Here is a 16,166-nt window from a genome sequence, read left to right as displayed (position 1 = left end):
CATATGCAACTGGTGGGGTTCGGTTAATGCGCATATGAAACTGGTGGGGGTTCGATGAATGCGCATATAAAACAGGTGGGGTTCGGTGAATACGCATATGAAACTGGTGGGGTTCGGTTAATGCGCATATGAAACTGGTGGGGGTTCGATGAATGCGCATATTAAACAGGTGGGGCTCGGTGAATGCGCATATGAAAGTGGTGGGGTTCGGTGAATGCGCATATGAAAATGGTGGGGTTCGGTGAGTACGTTAATGAAACTGGTGGGGTTCGGTGAATGCGCATATGAAAGTGGTGGGGTTCGGTGAATGCGCATATGAAAATGGTGGGGTTCGGTGAGTACGTTAATGAAACTGGTGGGCAGAGCCGGCGTTAGGGGGTGGCGAACGGGGCGGTCGCCATAGGCCCCGCGCTTGAAGGAGCCCCGCGCTTCAGCAATGTCATTGTTATCTGAATTAGTTCGTAAACTTAAAAAAAATTGTTGCTGAATTCAATTGGGAAAAACTAAATGGTCGAATGCCGACGTTGTTGATTGTTATAACTGAGGCCACGGTTGATGTTGGTGAGTCCCACCTGAACTGGGACAGGCCGTAATTCGATACAAAAACAGTGTCACACCTCCCCTTTGCGTAGGGTACGGTCGCCTGGCATTTGACCTGAGCTGACTGGAGATGGCGGTCGAGAATTAGCCCACGACGTAAAGAGATACCTTATTGTATGCGAACCCATGAAGACGTCCTTTTAGTGAGCAGACGGGATGTCTGTAGTAGACAGTTGGTGACCTGATGAACTCTAGTCCTGACTTTCTTGTTGTAGATGTCGTATAATGTCGTATATGTACAGTGTTTCTTCCAGACATTTTTCTCCGGGGGGGGGGGGGGGGGGGGGAGGGGCACTTGAAATTTTCGGGGGGGGGGGGGGTAGACTTTCTTCGGGGGGGGGGGGGGGCGGACACTGTTAAAAGTATATATTTTCTATATGAATTATATAAATTTCATTTCGTTTTCGGGGGGGGGGCTTGTCCCCCCCCCCCCCGAAGAGATGCTTGGAAGAAACTCTATATGTAGGCCTACTTGTCTTGGTATAACAAAATTAACATTCAGTTGCATGCAGAGGGGTGGGAGGAGGGCGACGAGGGGGGGGGGGGGGCTTAGGATCTATATCAGGCGGCATTAAACAGAGTGATTTATTATTATTTTTTGGAAGAAAGTTAAAACTGTTGTTATGTTGTGTCACCTTAAAGATTCACCCGTTCAATAATTAAGACAATAATGATTTTGGTTTTAAAATATTGTATGAATTCTAAACAAATTTTGAAGTCTATAGGCCTACTGTTTTGATACATCAGGCCCAGTTCGCTGTATCGTAAACTATATTTTCCAAATTTTTCGGCACGTGATTAAATATTCTTAAGTGATTTGGTATGAATTACATAACTGTCAAAAGTGATTTAATATCTTAGCAAAGGAAAAAAAACTACGAACATTGGGTTAATACATGGGAGAGATAAAATCTGTTATTATAGTGGAAAGTTTGACATTAGCTTATAAAATCCAAAACATTTGTGTTATTAAGTGTACATCACATTATATAGGCCTTTATACATATATATATATATATATATATATATATATATATATATATATATATATATATATATATATATATATAATGGAAAGGCCCCGCGCGGATGGTTGGCCCTAGGCCCCGCGTATTCCTAACGCCGGCTCTGCTGGTGGGTTCGGTGAATGTGCATATAAAACTGGTGGGGTTCGGTACCTGTAAAAGGTTAAGAACCATTGGTTGAGAAATCGTCAATGTAGAAGAAAAACAAATTATAACACGCCTTTATATCTTATAAATTTTTTTTATTCAACTTTTTATTCTAGTTTCATGCCCAAATGAACAGATTAAAAAAACGTCAATTTGATTTGACAAGGATAGGACCCGATAAATTCAGGCCAATCAATTGTGCGTTTTTTAATAATTAAGACATAAAATTAATTGCCCTTGAAACAGACGAATCAAAATTTGCGATCCGCGGTAATAAAAACATTTGGAAGTTTTTATTTTTTTACAAACATCACGTATTCTTGTGGTTAATTACTTTAATTAGTATCGGGGTAATCAAATCATAAAAAAATGAAAAAGGATTGGTTGATGGACTAGATTTTAATTAATCTAGCGAGGACACAAGGTTTTTAATTTCTTCAGCCAAAATAATTTAACGCTTGATTGTTTTATTCACTGCTTGTTTAGAACTAGAACATTCTAGTGTTGGTGACGCCCTTATCGACTGGAGTAGCCTACTTTTCTTTTTTCTGTTTTGTGACGCCTTTATCGACTGGAGTAGCCTACTTTTTATTTTTCTGTTTTGTGACGCCTTTATCGACTGGAGTAGCCTACTTTTCTTTTTTCTGTTTTGTGATGCCTTTATCGACTGGAGTAGCCTACTTTTTATTTTTCTGTTTTGTGACGCCTTTATCGACTGGAGTAGCCTACTTTTTATTTTTCTGTTTTGTGACGCCTTTATCGACTGGAGTAGCCTACTTTTTATTTTTCTGTTTTGTGACGCCTTTATCGACTGGAGTAGCCTACTTTTTATTTTTCTGTTTTGTGACGCCCTTATCGACTGGAGTAGCCTACTTTTCATTTTTCTGTGTTTTGTGACGCCCTTATCGACTGGAGTAGCCTACTTTTCATTTTTCTGTGTTTTGTGACGCCCTTATCGACTGGAGTAGCCTACTTTTCATTTTTCTGTGTTTTGTGACGCCCTTATCGACTGGAGTAGCCTTCTTTTCATTTTTCTGTGTTTTGTGACGCCCTTATCGACTGGAGTAGCCTACTTTTCATTTTTCTGTGTTTTGTGACGCCCTAATCGACTGGAGTAGCCTTCTTTTCATTTTTCTATTGTTGGTGCCGCCCCAATCAGCTAGGTTTGGTCAAGTACTTTTAATTTTTCTAATTTTAATTTTAGTCTTGCACGTTTGAATTCATTCATGAGAAAACTTCTAACAGAAACACCCACATGACACCATCATGGCGTATCAAGGATGTTTTGTTGAAACCTGAGAGTATCGCTGTTAGGGTCAAGTTTTTTATTTTTTAGTGTTAGGGTCAAGTTTTTTAGTGTTAGGGTCAAGTTTTTTAGTGTTAGGGTCAAGTTTTTTAGTGTTAGGGTCAAGTTTTTTAGTGTTAGGGTCAAGTTTTTTTTATTTTTTAGTGTTAGGGTCAAGTTTTTTAGTGTTAGGGTCAAGTTTTTTAGTGTTAGGGTCAAGTTTTTTTTATTTTTTAGTGTTAGGGTCAAGTTTTTTAGTGTTAGGGTCAAGTTTTTTAGTGTTAGGGTCAAGTTTTTTTTATTTTTTAGTGTTAGGGTCAAGTTTTTTAGTGTTAGGGTCAAGTTTTTTAGTGTTAGGGTCAAGTTTTTTTTATTTTTTAGTGTTAGGGTCAAGTTTTTTAGTGTTAGGGTCAAGTTTTTTAGTGTTAGGGTCAAGTTTTTTTTATTTTTTAGTGTTAGGGTCAAGTTTTTTAGTGTTAGGGTCAAGTTTTTTAGTGTTAGGGTCAAGTTTTTTAGTGTTAGGGTCAAGTTTTTTTTATTTTTTAGTGTTAGGGTCAAGTTTTTTAGTGTTAGGGTCAAGTTTTTTAGTGTTAGGGTCAGGTTTTTTAGTGTTAGGGTCAAGTTTTTTATTTTTTAGTGTTAGGGTCAAGTTTTTTAGTGTTAGGGTCAAGTTTTTTATTTTTTAGTGTTAGGGTCAAGTTTTTTAGTGTTAGGGTCAAGTTTTTTAGTGTTAGGGTCAAGTTTTTTTTTTATTTTTTAGTGTTAGGGTCAAGTTTTTTAGTGTTAGGGTCAGGTTTTTAGGGTTAGGGTCAGGTTTTTTAGTGTTAGGGTCAAGTTATTTATTTTTTTAGTGTTAGGGTCAAGTTTTTTAGTGTTAGGGTCAGGTTTTTAGGGTTAGGGTCAGGTTTTTTAGTGTTAGGGTCAAGTTTTTTAGGGTTAGGGTCAGGTTTTTTAGTGTTAGGGTCAAGTTTTTTATTTTGTAGTGTTAGGGTCAAGTTTTTTAGTGTTAGGGTCAAGTTTTTTAGGGTTAGGGTCAGGTTTTTTAGTGTTAGGGTCAAGTTTTTTAGTGTTAGGGTCAAGTTTTTTAGTGTTAGGGTCAAGTTTTTTAGGGTTAGGGTCAGGTTTTTTAGTGTTAGGGTCAAGTTTTTTATTTTTTAGTGTTAGGGTCAAGTTTTTTAGTGTTAGGGTCAAGTTTTTTAGGGTTAGGGTCAGGTTTTTTAGTGTTAGGGTCAAGTTTTTTAGTGTTAGGGTCAAGTTTTTTAGGGTTAGGGTCAGGTTTTTAGGGTTAGGGTCAGGTTTTTAGGGTTAGAGTCAAGTTTTTTAGGGTTAGGGGCAGGTTTTTTTTAGGATTAGGGTCAAGTTTTTTAGGGTTAGGGTCAAGTTTTTTAGGTTTAGGGTCGAGTTTTTTAAACAGACTTTCTCACACATGGCCACAGTAGAGATGTAGTGACGTCAGCATCGTCTGGAAGTTTCCAGAAAAAAGAAAATTTCACGGCCGTTTCTTAGAGGATGCCAGAGGGCAAATGACCTTTAACGTTTCATACGTGGGGCAAAGGTCAGGGGCGGAGAGCTGACGGCGCGAGGTGAAGTTCTCGAGAGGTCATGGGATGGTGACATGTCCTTGAGAGGTCACGTGAAAAAGTGCAGGCTATTGCAGCAAACGATTGGAATAGAGACCATGCCAGAAAAAAGTTTCTAACGTTCAGACCCCCCCCCCCTCTCCTTCTATAATACATGGCTACAGGAAAAGCTTAAAAACCATCAGTTCACGAAATCTCTTTTAACAGCAGTGAGTTATAATATTTATTTCATAAAAAAACAACTGAGCACTTATATGTAGCGTTTAGGTTGTTTTTTCACAAGCCGCAAATGTGCGCACGGTTGGGCACAAAATTTAATTTAAAAAAAAAATGAAATATTTTGGAAAATGGTATCTTCTAAAAATAATCTCGGTAAGGAAATTAGTTGTGTTTGGTGGTTACAAGTGAGGAAATTCGGTTGGGTTTTCTCTAACACTAGGGAGTGGAGTGGGGTGGAGAGCGTGTTCTGGTGCGTGTAGGGCGAGGGAGGAAATAGAGGCTCCTCTAGTAAGGAGTAGTTACGGTTTTATTTGACCCTATTGATCGGGGTAGACTAGAAGTAGACGGGAACTCTACCTGAGACCTCGAACTACTTTTTTTTAATGAGAGTTATCTGCTCTTAGATAGAGCTATATTTAGCGGTCAAAATATCAACGTTTCTTGGTAGTTCACAACAACATTTCTTGCGTTCGACTTTTCTTTTGGGGTCTGAAATCTGGAACAGTAGAGGTCCAACCGTCACGATAATTAACAGTAACAGTATGTTGCCCTATAGGGCTGGTAAGTAGGTCACCAACCACTTCTATGGCTCATGCAGGTTTTATTGAGCCGTATAACTGGTTGGTGACCTACTTACCAGCCCTATTATCACGATAGTAAACAGTAGCAGTAACAGTATAAGTTCAACGATCCCAAAAGTGGAACAGTAGAGTTGCAGTACAAGAAGAGGCAGCAACCCTAATGATAAGGTACTTTAGCTGGGGATATCAACATTCTTCTCGGCGCAGTCGTAAAGGACATTATCTCAGGTACACCAGGAGGCGCTTGATTAAGCCGTCTGTAAATAACTTTAAAAAAAAATAGATGCGTGTGTTTTTATGTGTTTAACGTCAGTGTGTGAGTGCGTGGTGTTCATGTGGTGAATATTTACTTTTAGACCAGTTGTATATAGTTATTTGAGTGAGGTGTATAGACACTCATTTGTGGGAGGTGTAAAGACGCAGAAAATATGACGATTGTTTTTTTTTTATAGTGACAACTTACACGCAGTGTCGCGACTCATTCAAATAACTTCCCTCACATACTTTACACACACTCCGCACACATTCCACACACGCACATACATACACACATATAACCAAACCAATATAGATTGCTCCCATACACACCCACACCACCATATTTTGGATCTTCTCCCACACTCTCCCACACACATGAAAGTAAGATGGTGTAGGCTAGCTGTTAAGCTGATACGCCACACCCCCACACTACCTCACACAATATCCCCACAATACCTCACACACTCCCCTTACACACAACCCCCCCCCCCCCCCAAACTGTCCCCACACATGTGAAAAAATTGTATAAAATAGCGGTGGCTACCTGTTGAGCTGCTCCCCCACACCAACTCACAAACTACCCTCACATCCATACACTACCTCACACACAACCCAACACACAACCCCCACACATGAGAAAAAATTGTATAAAATATTGGTGTCTACCTGTTGAGCTGCTCCGCCACATGTGTGAGAACCGCTTGAAAGGCATCGTTGTCAGCTGAGGGGAGAAAACAAAAATAGGATTAAGATGCTAAGCAAATGTTGGATTTTGGTGATGAAACAAATGTTAAATATAGGGGATAAAACAAATGTTGGATTTAGGTATTGAAACAAATGTTGGATTTAGGTAGTAAAATCAAATGTTGGATTAAGTTGACACAACAAATGTTGAATTTAAGGGATGAAACAAATGTTTGATCTAAACGATTGTTGGATTTAGATGATACAACAAATATTGGATTTTGGTGGTGAAAAAAATGTTGAATTTTGGAGATCAAACAAATGTTTGATTAAGATATTGTAACGAATGTTGGTTTTAGATGAAGAAATAAATGTTGGATTTAGGAGATGACACAAATACTGAATTTAAGTAATGAAACACATGTTTATTCAGTTAATTAATTCGACATGGCTTTACTTTACAAAGCAATCATAACATGTATTGCCAAAAAACGCATATTAAATCAAGTCATTAGACACATATTATAATCGCCATATCTGTGGACCCCTTGTGGAGAGTAAGGACACAGCCACACCTCTCCATCGTACTCAGTTTTGGACGATAGCACCAATAGGATCTTGCCTAATTTTTTCTTCACAGTTCGGCATTGGTAATGTTTTTCAGGCCACCTGATGTTCAATATACGGCGGACGCACTCTTTGATGAAAGTCTGGAGTTTGTTGTGATTAGTTTGTGTTACTCTCCACGTCAGAGAACCATAGAGGAGAACAGATTTCGCAGTGCTGTTGCACATTCGTAGTTTGGAAAGGGTAGACAAAGCTCTCGGTGTTTAGTGAGACACAAGAATATAATATTTTATTTGTTGTGGATTTTTATGCTTAAACTACAGATCAGCTCACAAGAACAACACTAGACATCAACAACAATAACAAAATTAGACATAACAACAACATTAGACATCAACAACAATAACAAAATTAGACATAACAACAACATTAGACATCAACAACAATAACAAAATTAGACATAACAACAACATTAGACAACAACAACATTAGAAAACAACAACAACATTAGACAACAACAACATTAGAAAACAACAACAACATAATTAGACAACAACAATAAAAATAGACAACAACAACAACATAATTAGACAACAACAACATTAGAAAAAAAACAACATAATTAGACAACAACAATAAAAATAGACAACAACAACAACATAATTAGACAACAACAATAAAAACAGACATTAACAACAACATAATTAGACAAAAACAACATTAGAAAACAACACCGACAACAACATTAGAAAACAACAGCGACAACATAATTAGACAACAACAAAAACAACATAATTAGACAACAACAACATTAGACAACAACAACATTAGACACCAACAGCAGCAACAAAATTAAACAACAACAGCAACTACATTCGACAAGAATAAAAACACGCCGAAATTAAATCGAACAACCACCTATGTTGGTCACCTGCACTATTCGTCAAAAAACAAAACTCATTTGTTTTTGTTTTTTGTTGTTGACTGATGATTACATTTACTTTAAAGTTGTTTTTATCTTTTACTGTCGTAGATGAAAAGCTTTGAATAAATCAACAAGGGTAATCTCCGTTAGAAGCGTCGACCAAAGGAAATTGGGCGACGGTAATAGCTTAAGCACAAAAGTACCCCCGACAAATTAGCCTGATAAAAATGACATCGCCCTCGAACGCAGGTAAACAACACCCTCGTGACACGATGACGTGTCACGATATGAAGTCACGTGACGGCGAGGATTGGTCGTGATTGGATGAAATCAAATTTGGCGTCAGGCGTGGACGCATCTGCGTCACATAGTGACGCGGTGTTGTGGTCGTTACGTCACTGATCTAGACTGACCAAGGTCAAGCTAGTGACCTGACGAAATTGTTTCGATAAAAGATACAACCTCGTTTTCATTTTTATTTTTTTGTAAATAAATGATTGAATTTCCTGTGTGGGGCCGATGGCGGATAATGGGATTCATGCCCGTCAATAGAAAACAGGTGGTTTCAATTGGGGAACTCGAGATAAAGGTGGATTGGATGAGATTGGGAGTTTTTAGACCAGGGAACAGGGTGTACTGTTAGGAAATGCGGAAGTGACATCAGGTGGTGCATATTAATTTAGGTTGGGGGGGGGGGTAGAGGTTTGAAGGTCAAGGTCGGAGTTGTTTACCCGTGGTTGGGGAGCGGGGGAGTTGTGGTGGACGGTGGTGGAGTTTTGGTGGAGTTTTGAGTGAGGGGGGACATGGTTGGGGGACAGGGAGGGTCGGGGATAGGGGTAGGGTGGTGGACAGGGGAGGGATAGTGTGGGAACAGGGGTAGGGACAGTGTGGGAACATGGGTAGGGACAATGTGGGGACAGGGGTAGGGACAAAGTGGGGACATGGGTAGGGACAATGTGGGGACAGGGGTAGGGACAAAGTGGGGACATGGGTAGGGACAATGTGGGGACAGGGGTAGGGACAGTGTGGGGACAGGGGTAGGGACAGTGTGGGGACATGGGTAGGGACAATGTGGGGACATGGGTAGGGACAATGTGGGGACAGGGGTAGGGACAAAGTGGGGACATGGGTAGGGACAATGTGGGGACATGGGTAGGGACAAAGTGGGGACATGGGTAGGGACAATGTGGGGACAGGGGTAGGGACAAAGTGGGGACATGGGTAGGGACAATGTGGGGACAGGGGTAGGGACAGTGTGGGAACAGGGGTAGGGACAAAGTGGGGACATGGGTAGGGACAATGTGGGGACAGGGGTAGGGACAGTGTGGGAACAGGGGTAGGGACAGTGTGGGAACAGGAGTAGGGACAGTGTGGGAACAGGAGTAGGGACAGTGTGGGAACAGGGGTAGGGACAATGTGGGGACAGGGTAGGGACAATGTGGGGACAGGGTAGGGACAGTGTGGGAACAGGAGTAGGGACAATGTGGGGACAGGGTAGAGACAAGGGTAGGAAGGGGGTGTTACGCGTAGGGGCAGGACGGGGAACATGATTGGTGGCATGGAATGGGGAGAGGGGTGGAGACGGGGATATGGACAGGGGTCGGGTAGAGTTAAAAAGCCAAGTGAGAATTGATAGGTGTGCTGTTATACCAGACTGTGACGTCACTTCTTTTCATCCCTGATTGTATCATTAAAATCTCAAACAATCTTCTTTGATTGTGATTGTATCATTAAAATTTTAAACAACCTTCTTAGATTGTCTAACGTAGCCAACGATTACTTTCCAACTTTAAACAGTTTTAATAATTGAATACAACGTTGCTTGCTTTCAAATTTAAATTGAATTTATTTATTCAGCTTTGATCTCCCAATTTCTTTTATCTCTGAAGTTAATGAGATTCTGATTACATTTTCTCAAACTCTGATGGGTTAGAATAGATAAGTTGCGTTAAATACAACTGTAAAAATAAAAATAAAACGTGTATTTAAAAATTACAACAATCTTTAAACAGCTCGTTAAAAAAGAAAATAAAATAAAAAATTCTTTCTGTAGATGTTTTAGTGAAAGCACAAGCCACTAAAATAAGTTTTATAAGCGTCGACTGTCGTACTCTACTTGAGGAACCGTTTGCTTGTGTACATATCCAACACAGGGCATATTCTATAGAGACTTCCGTTTGTTCGTTCATCAAAGTAAACGACCTCACACTAGCATTTGGTGATCTTTTGTTTTTTGTCAATTTTCTTTAAAATGAACAACATTCACTTTTTAAAATAAAATATTTATAATAAAAGTATTTCTTTTACTTGAGTCGTTTTGTGCATGTTAATTAAATTTATAAAAATAAAAAAATTCATTTTCTTTTCAAATATGTTAAGAACTTTGAAAGTAATTAATTTTTTATTATGTTCTTTTCAATACGGAAGCACATCTAAAGAGCTTAATTGTTGAATACACAGCTGTAAAAACGGCGGTAGAGCATTATGGGTAGATAATGGCGGATGTTAAACTCAACACTAGCAGCTTAACGGAAGTCTTTCGGTGAAAGTCTCGTTTGGATGTAGAAAACGAGATTTGCAGTCTGTGGGTTGAAATTATGAAATACGTAAAGAAATGCATGGATGCTCTTCAAATCATGTAGAAAAGGAACTCAAATTTTAAAAATAAAAGTTATTTTTTAAAAATTAAAATTATAAATACATCGTAAAGCCATGAAATAGCTGAATACATATTGTGTGTGTAGATATTTCTTGAATTTTAAATTCAACTCAGTAACATTTTAGCGCCGGCTGTGTGATTGGTGACGTCTTATACCGTCATGATATAATGACTAACAATTTAATGGAGAAGCCAGATCGAGGCAGCGACGATGTGATTGGTCGGATCGGTTGGCCCGTAGTCCGATGACGTAATACGGGTCAATTTGACTAATGGAAAGGTAATTTAGAGTAACGACGTTAAGAACTGACAACTACTTTACATTTTAGTACGAAGATGTTAAAAATTGTATTACGGTGAAGGGTAGGTCGATTCACAAAATATCGTGATAAATTTGGGGTAAATTTAACTAAGAATGAAATAATAATTAGAGTAAAGATTTAAGATTAGATAAAATATATGTATACGTTTATAATATGAGAGGTACTTTCATTTTGGGTGTCCATGGGAGGAAGGGGGTTCTAACCCCTACCCCAACCCACTTGCAAACGTCACTGTATATCAGTGGATATTGTTAACTGTCCCCATTTGTAAACCCTGCCTACGCCACTGAATCGGTTAAAACATTAAACTAGAAGTTTCTGGTGCTATGGAAAATGAAATGTACAATCAGTAGATAGAATTTCTGATAGGCAAATATGGGTGAATGAGTGTTATTGCAAGGAAAATGGGGTGATAAAGGGAAAATGGAGTGGGTTATAATGTCACGGTGACATGAGCATTTTTATTACGGTGAGTTGTGTAGCAAATGTGCAACACGCAACTTGTTAGGCGGTAATAGAAAGATCAAAAGTTGAGCGAGGACAAAAACAATAATGAGAAACTGATAAAAATAAAGTTGAAAGACCTGTACACGCGGGCAGTTTGATCTGTTCTGGGCTTTGATAGAAGAGAAAATATATCTATGGACATTTGCTAACATGATTATTGAGATTTCAGACAAAGGACATAATGGTCCGTATCGAAGGTGAAGTAGAGTTGATGTTTTTGTGTTTTACTGTGCTTTACGGTAGCCATCTTGTGACGGTAGCCATCTTTCATCCCATAAATAATTCCTCGTCAAATAAACAACAATCATTTTCGGACATGCGCAGTGATCGGACTCAGACATTGCTTCATCTGGACCATTAGCTTCCCGCCATCCGTCTTCCCGCCAAAATTAGCCCGTCCATCTTGGGCAGACGTCGGGCATGTTTTAGAAATAATAAGAGGCAGGCTTTGTCATACAAGATCACACGGAAGAATCTTCTGGAAAATTGGGAAGCATCAATCGCAATTGGACCGATGCTATGAGTGATATTGCTTTGATATGTCAAACAGATTTTGATATATCATACAGGTTCCAATACTTTGATATATAATACAGGCTGTAATACTTTGATATATAATACAGGTTCCAATACTTTGATATATAATACACGTTCGAATACTTTGATATATAATACAGGTTCCAATACTTTGATGTATAATACAGGTTCGAATACTTTGATATACATGCTCCAAATGCTTGATATACAATATAGGTGTCAGTATTTTGATATATTATAGATGTACCAGTAATACACTCGAATATTTTGACAAATTAATAATACCATTTTTCATTGTTATTTAGATATTTTAATGCATTTACTTGTAAATAAGCAATAGTCTTGAATACATTAATACATCCGTATTAGGAAAACTAAATATTTTTGTAAACTAAAATGTATTTGTTTCAGGATTATATTTTTAGATCATAGTTTTTGGCCTTAACTTGAGAACAATTTGTACAAAACTGAATGGTTTGGTTTTGTAAACAACAGCATCTGATCACGTGATACATATTCCCATTTGCTTAAAAATAAATCCCAGGCCAATTAACCCACGCACCAGACAAAGCCATATACCTTATACTGCAATATTTACTTCATAAATATTTTTTTTTCTGATATGTGTTAGAATGTAGTCTTTTATTATAAACAAATAAAAAAAACCATATTTTATATCTTAAACAAATTATTTCCATGATGTCAGTATAAACAAACCAAAATATTTCTTCCATAAAAAAATATTTCTAGACTTATCTCTCTAGAAATTTCTATACGACTGCCACTCGGGCAAGATTCCTCTGGTAATTCTCTAGTACCGAGACAACGGCCTATTCTTCTGGTAGCTCTGATGACGATAATGACGTCGACCTCGCGTCACTTCAGACTCTCTAATAAGCCAGGAACGCTGAGTTCCATTCAATGAGTGCTCAGCCGTTTCCGACTGAATGTCTGAATCTTTTTTCATGACATCTAAATTTTGTTCAAAAATGTTTTAGATTTTTGTTTAGCGACGGCGTTCTAATTATTGTAGACAAAAAGCTTTTATGTTTAAATCCTCGAAATGGCATCAAAATTCTAGGTTGAATTGATTCAAAATATTTTGTTCCGTTTATTATGTATCAATGAAAGCAAGGCTTTAGCACTGGCGTCCGGTGTATTAAAAAAAGGCTGATTAGTTTCCGTTTTAGCTGTGGAAGCTAGGCTTGGTTTATAAAGTCTTTTGTGAAATGTTATTTTCGTGTTAGATTTGAATAAATTTAGAACTATATACGTGGTGTTTAAGTAATCTAAAATGTTATTTTCGTGTTAGATTAGAATTAATTTAGAACTATATACGTGATGTTTTAGTAATCTAAAATATTATTCTTGTGGTTGCGTGATTGTTGGGGATTATTTGAAGTTTTTTTTAAGAAAAAGTAATCGTGTCCCAAATGTGGTAACAACATATTCAGAGATTTTGAGAAAAAAGTAGGCGTATCCCTATAAAAATAATTGTTACCATAGCCTAATCACTGAACCTAATCCAAACCCTAATTCTAACTGTAATCATAACTCGTACACGTGATTTCGGAGAAAAAACAAACAAAACATGGGTACCGTAACTATTTTCTTTATCAACACATCGCTTATCTTTTCGTCGTAGTTTATGTTTCTTATTGGCCATGTTGCTGTACACACGTACAAAATGGTGAAACTCTTTGACAGCCTGCGACAGTCTTTGACAGTCATGTGACAATCTGTGACAGCTTGTGACAGCCTGCGACAGCTTGTGGCAATCTTTATTACAACCTTATGATTTGCCAGCCGCATTGAATTGAAGGCAACAACTACGATCTATTCTTGACTTGTGGAAAAAAAAATCCATTTTCAGACGAAAACTCCCCCCCCCCCCCCCCCGACACTCCAGACCATCTAGAATTTTAATTAAAGTCTAATATTTAACTTAGAGATTACACACCCGTTTTCATTTCAGAATTAGAAAATAAAACCGAAACTGACCAGACGGCAGGTATTTGCTTTTAGATAATTAACAGACAATTAATTAGACAAGTTTGGCTTATTTTCATCACGTCCATGCGTCAACATTTTTACAGAAGCTACATTAAAACAGTTATTCTTAATATCTTGGTTGGGTTTATAGTTATACTTTAGAAAGAGTAAAGATTAAAAACTTTTAGCACATAAGTCAAGCGAATATCGAGAGTAGGCGCATTAGAAAAGGGTGGGGCTGGGTGGGGCACACGTTGGAGAAATCGTTCAGGGGAGAACTTCGGGGTGTAGTAGGTGGCGCCCTATTATGGCGGGCAGTTATAGCACCCCAAATAGCTATAATGGCGGTCCTTCATGGTGGGCCATTAAGGCGATCTATAATGTCGGCCCACATTTGCGGTCTTTAATGGCGCTCAATAATGGCGGTCCATACTGGCGGCCCATAATGACGGCCCATATTAGCGACCTATCCACAAGCAAGAATAACTGGAAACCAAAGACCTGTACATACAGTGCAACTACCGTAACGTTGAATTGTTCGTGTGCCGAAATATTGTTGTGAAAACAACGGTGAGGGGAGGGGGGGGGGGGGGAATCTCCTACTAGACGAGTAACGAAAGTGAACAGAATTTCTTTAGTTGTAAAATTTCAGTTTAAAGTCCCAAAAATTAGAACAATTTATTGAGTGATTGATTTAAAACGAATGCTTTTGGTAATTCATGTGGTAGCCTAATTTATATTTGAAATGGACCATGGTTGAATTGGATGACTACTGGACTATGATTGAGTTTGGTGCCTAATTAATAGATTAAACAATGTTTGAAATTTTGCGGAGGGGAGGGCTTGTTTTCAAATTTTTAAAATCAATTATCCTACCACAATCATTTATCAGTTTCAAATTAATTAGGACCTCCACAAACGAAACCTCACACAAGGTTCCCGTTTTAAACTGCAGCCGTGACGTCAATCACCCCCCCCCTCCAATATCCCCCCTCCACCCCCATGCGGGTCGCCTAAATTTAGATACACAAATTTCAGCGGCGTTCATGCGAGCACTCAAGCGCCAGATTATTTCCCTTTAAATTCAAATGTGTGCTGAATCCTTAAAAAAAATTGAGTAGGAAGCGGTGTCGTTTTTGTGTGGGGCTAAATTAAGCGTTTAGCTTTTCGGGATAATTAAGATTTATTTGAGAGGATAAGTGGGGATAATGTTGTTTTATGGATCACATTAAGTTGTATTTTTAACATCAAGTTTATGTAGTGGTAATTTTGCTGAAAATGCTTTTTTTTTTGCTAAAGTAAATAAAGTAAATATTAACGAGTGGAGTGTATAAAAACTTTGCTAACAGATAGTGTAGATGGATGTTGTAGATAGATAATGTAGACAGATGATGTAGACAGATGATGTAGACATGATGTAGACAGATGATGTAGACAGATGATGTAGACAGATGATGTAGACAGATGATGTAGACAGATGATGTAGACATAATGCCGTAGACAGATGAAGTAGACAGATGCCTTAGACAGATGATGTAGACAGATGATGTAGACAGATGAAGTAGACAGATGATGTAGACAGATGATGTAGACATGATGTAGACAGATGATGTAGACAGATGATGCAGACGGATGATGTAGACAGATGAAGTAGACAGATGATGTAGACAGATGATGTAGACATGATGTAGACAGATGATGTAGACAGATGATGTAGACATGATGTAGACATAATGACGTAGACAGATGACGTAGACAGATGCCTTAGACAGATGATGTAGACAGATGATGTAGACAGATGATGTAGACAGATGATGCAGACGGATGATGTAGACATAATGACGTAGACAGATGATGTAGACAGATGATGTAGACAGATGCCTTAGACAGATGATGTAGACAGATGATGTAGACATGATGTAGACATGATGTAGACAGATGATGTAGACAGATGATGTAGACAGATGATGTAGACAGATGATGTAGACAGATGATGTAGACAGATGATGTAGACAGATGATGTAGACAGATGATGTAGACAGATGATGTAGACAGATGATGTAGACAGATGATGTAGACAGATGATGTAGACAGATGATGTAGACAGATGATGTAGACATGATGTAGACAGATGATGTAGACATGATGTAGACAGATGATGTAGACAGATGATGTAGACAGATGATGTAGACAGATGATGTAGACAGATGATGTAGACAGATGATGTAGACAGATGATGTAGACAGATGATGTAGACAGATGATGTAGACAGATGAT

The 16,166-nt window shown here is 38.3% G+C and overlaps 1 protein-coding gene across 6 annotated transcripts in view; it reads right to left on the bottom strand.

The window, feature by feature from the left end:
* LOC131953835 (high affinity cGMP-specific 3',5'-cyclic phosphodiesterase 9A-like) overlaps positions 1-16,166 on the bottom strand; it is a 99,664-nt gene that overhangs the window by 45,125 nt on the left and 38,373 nt on the right. For all 6 annotated transcript variants that reach the window (XM_059317210.1, XM_059317211.1, XM_059317214.1 and 3 more), the window contains exon 5: positions 6,362-6,416. In XM_059317210.1, coding sequence (XP_059173193.1) covers positions 6,362-6,416 — 55 coding nt within the window. The remainder of the gene's footprint in view (positions 1-6,361; positions 6,417-16,166) is intronic.

The sequence above is a fragment of the Physella acuta genome, unplaced genomic scaffold, assembly GCF_028476545.2.
Source record: "Physella acuta isolate Inbredline_101_S28 unplaced genomic scaffold, ASM2847654v3 ptg000958l, whole genome shotgun sequence".
Taxonomy (NCBI): domain Eukaryota; kingdom Metazoa; phylum Mollusca; class Gastropoda; family Physidae; genus Physella; species Physella acuta.
The sequence above is the reverse complement of the archived record's forward strand: the minus strand, read 5'-3'. Positions and strand labels throughout refer to the sequence as shown.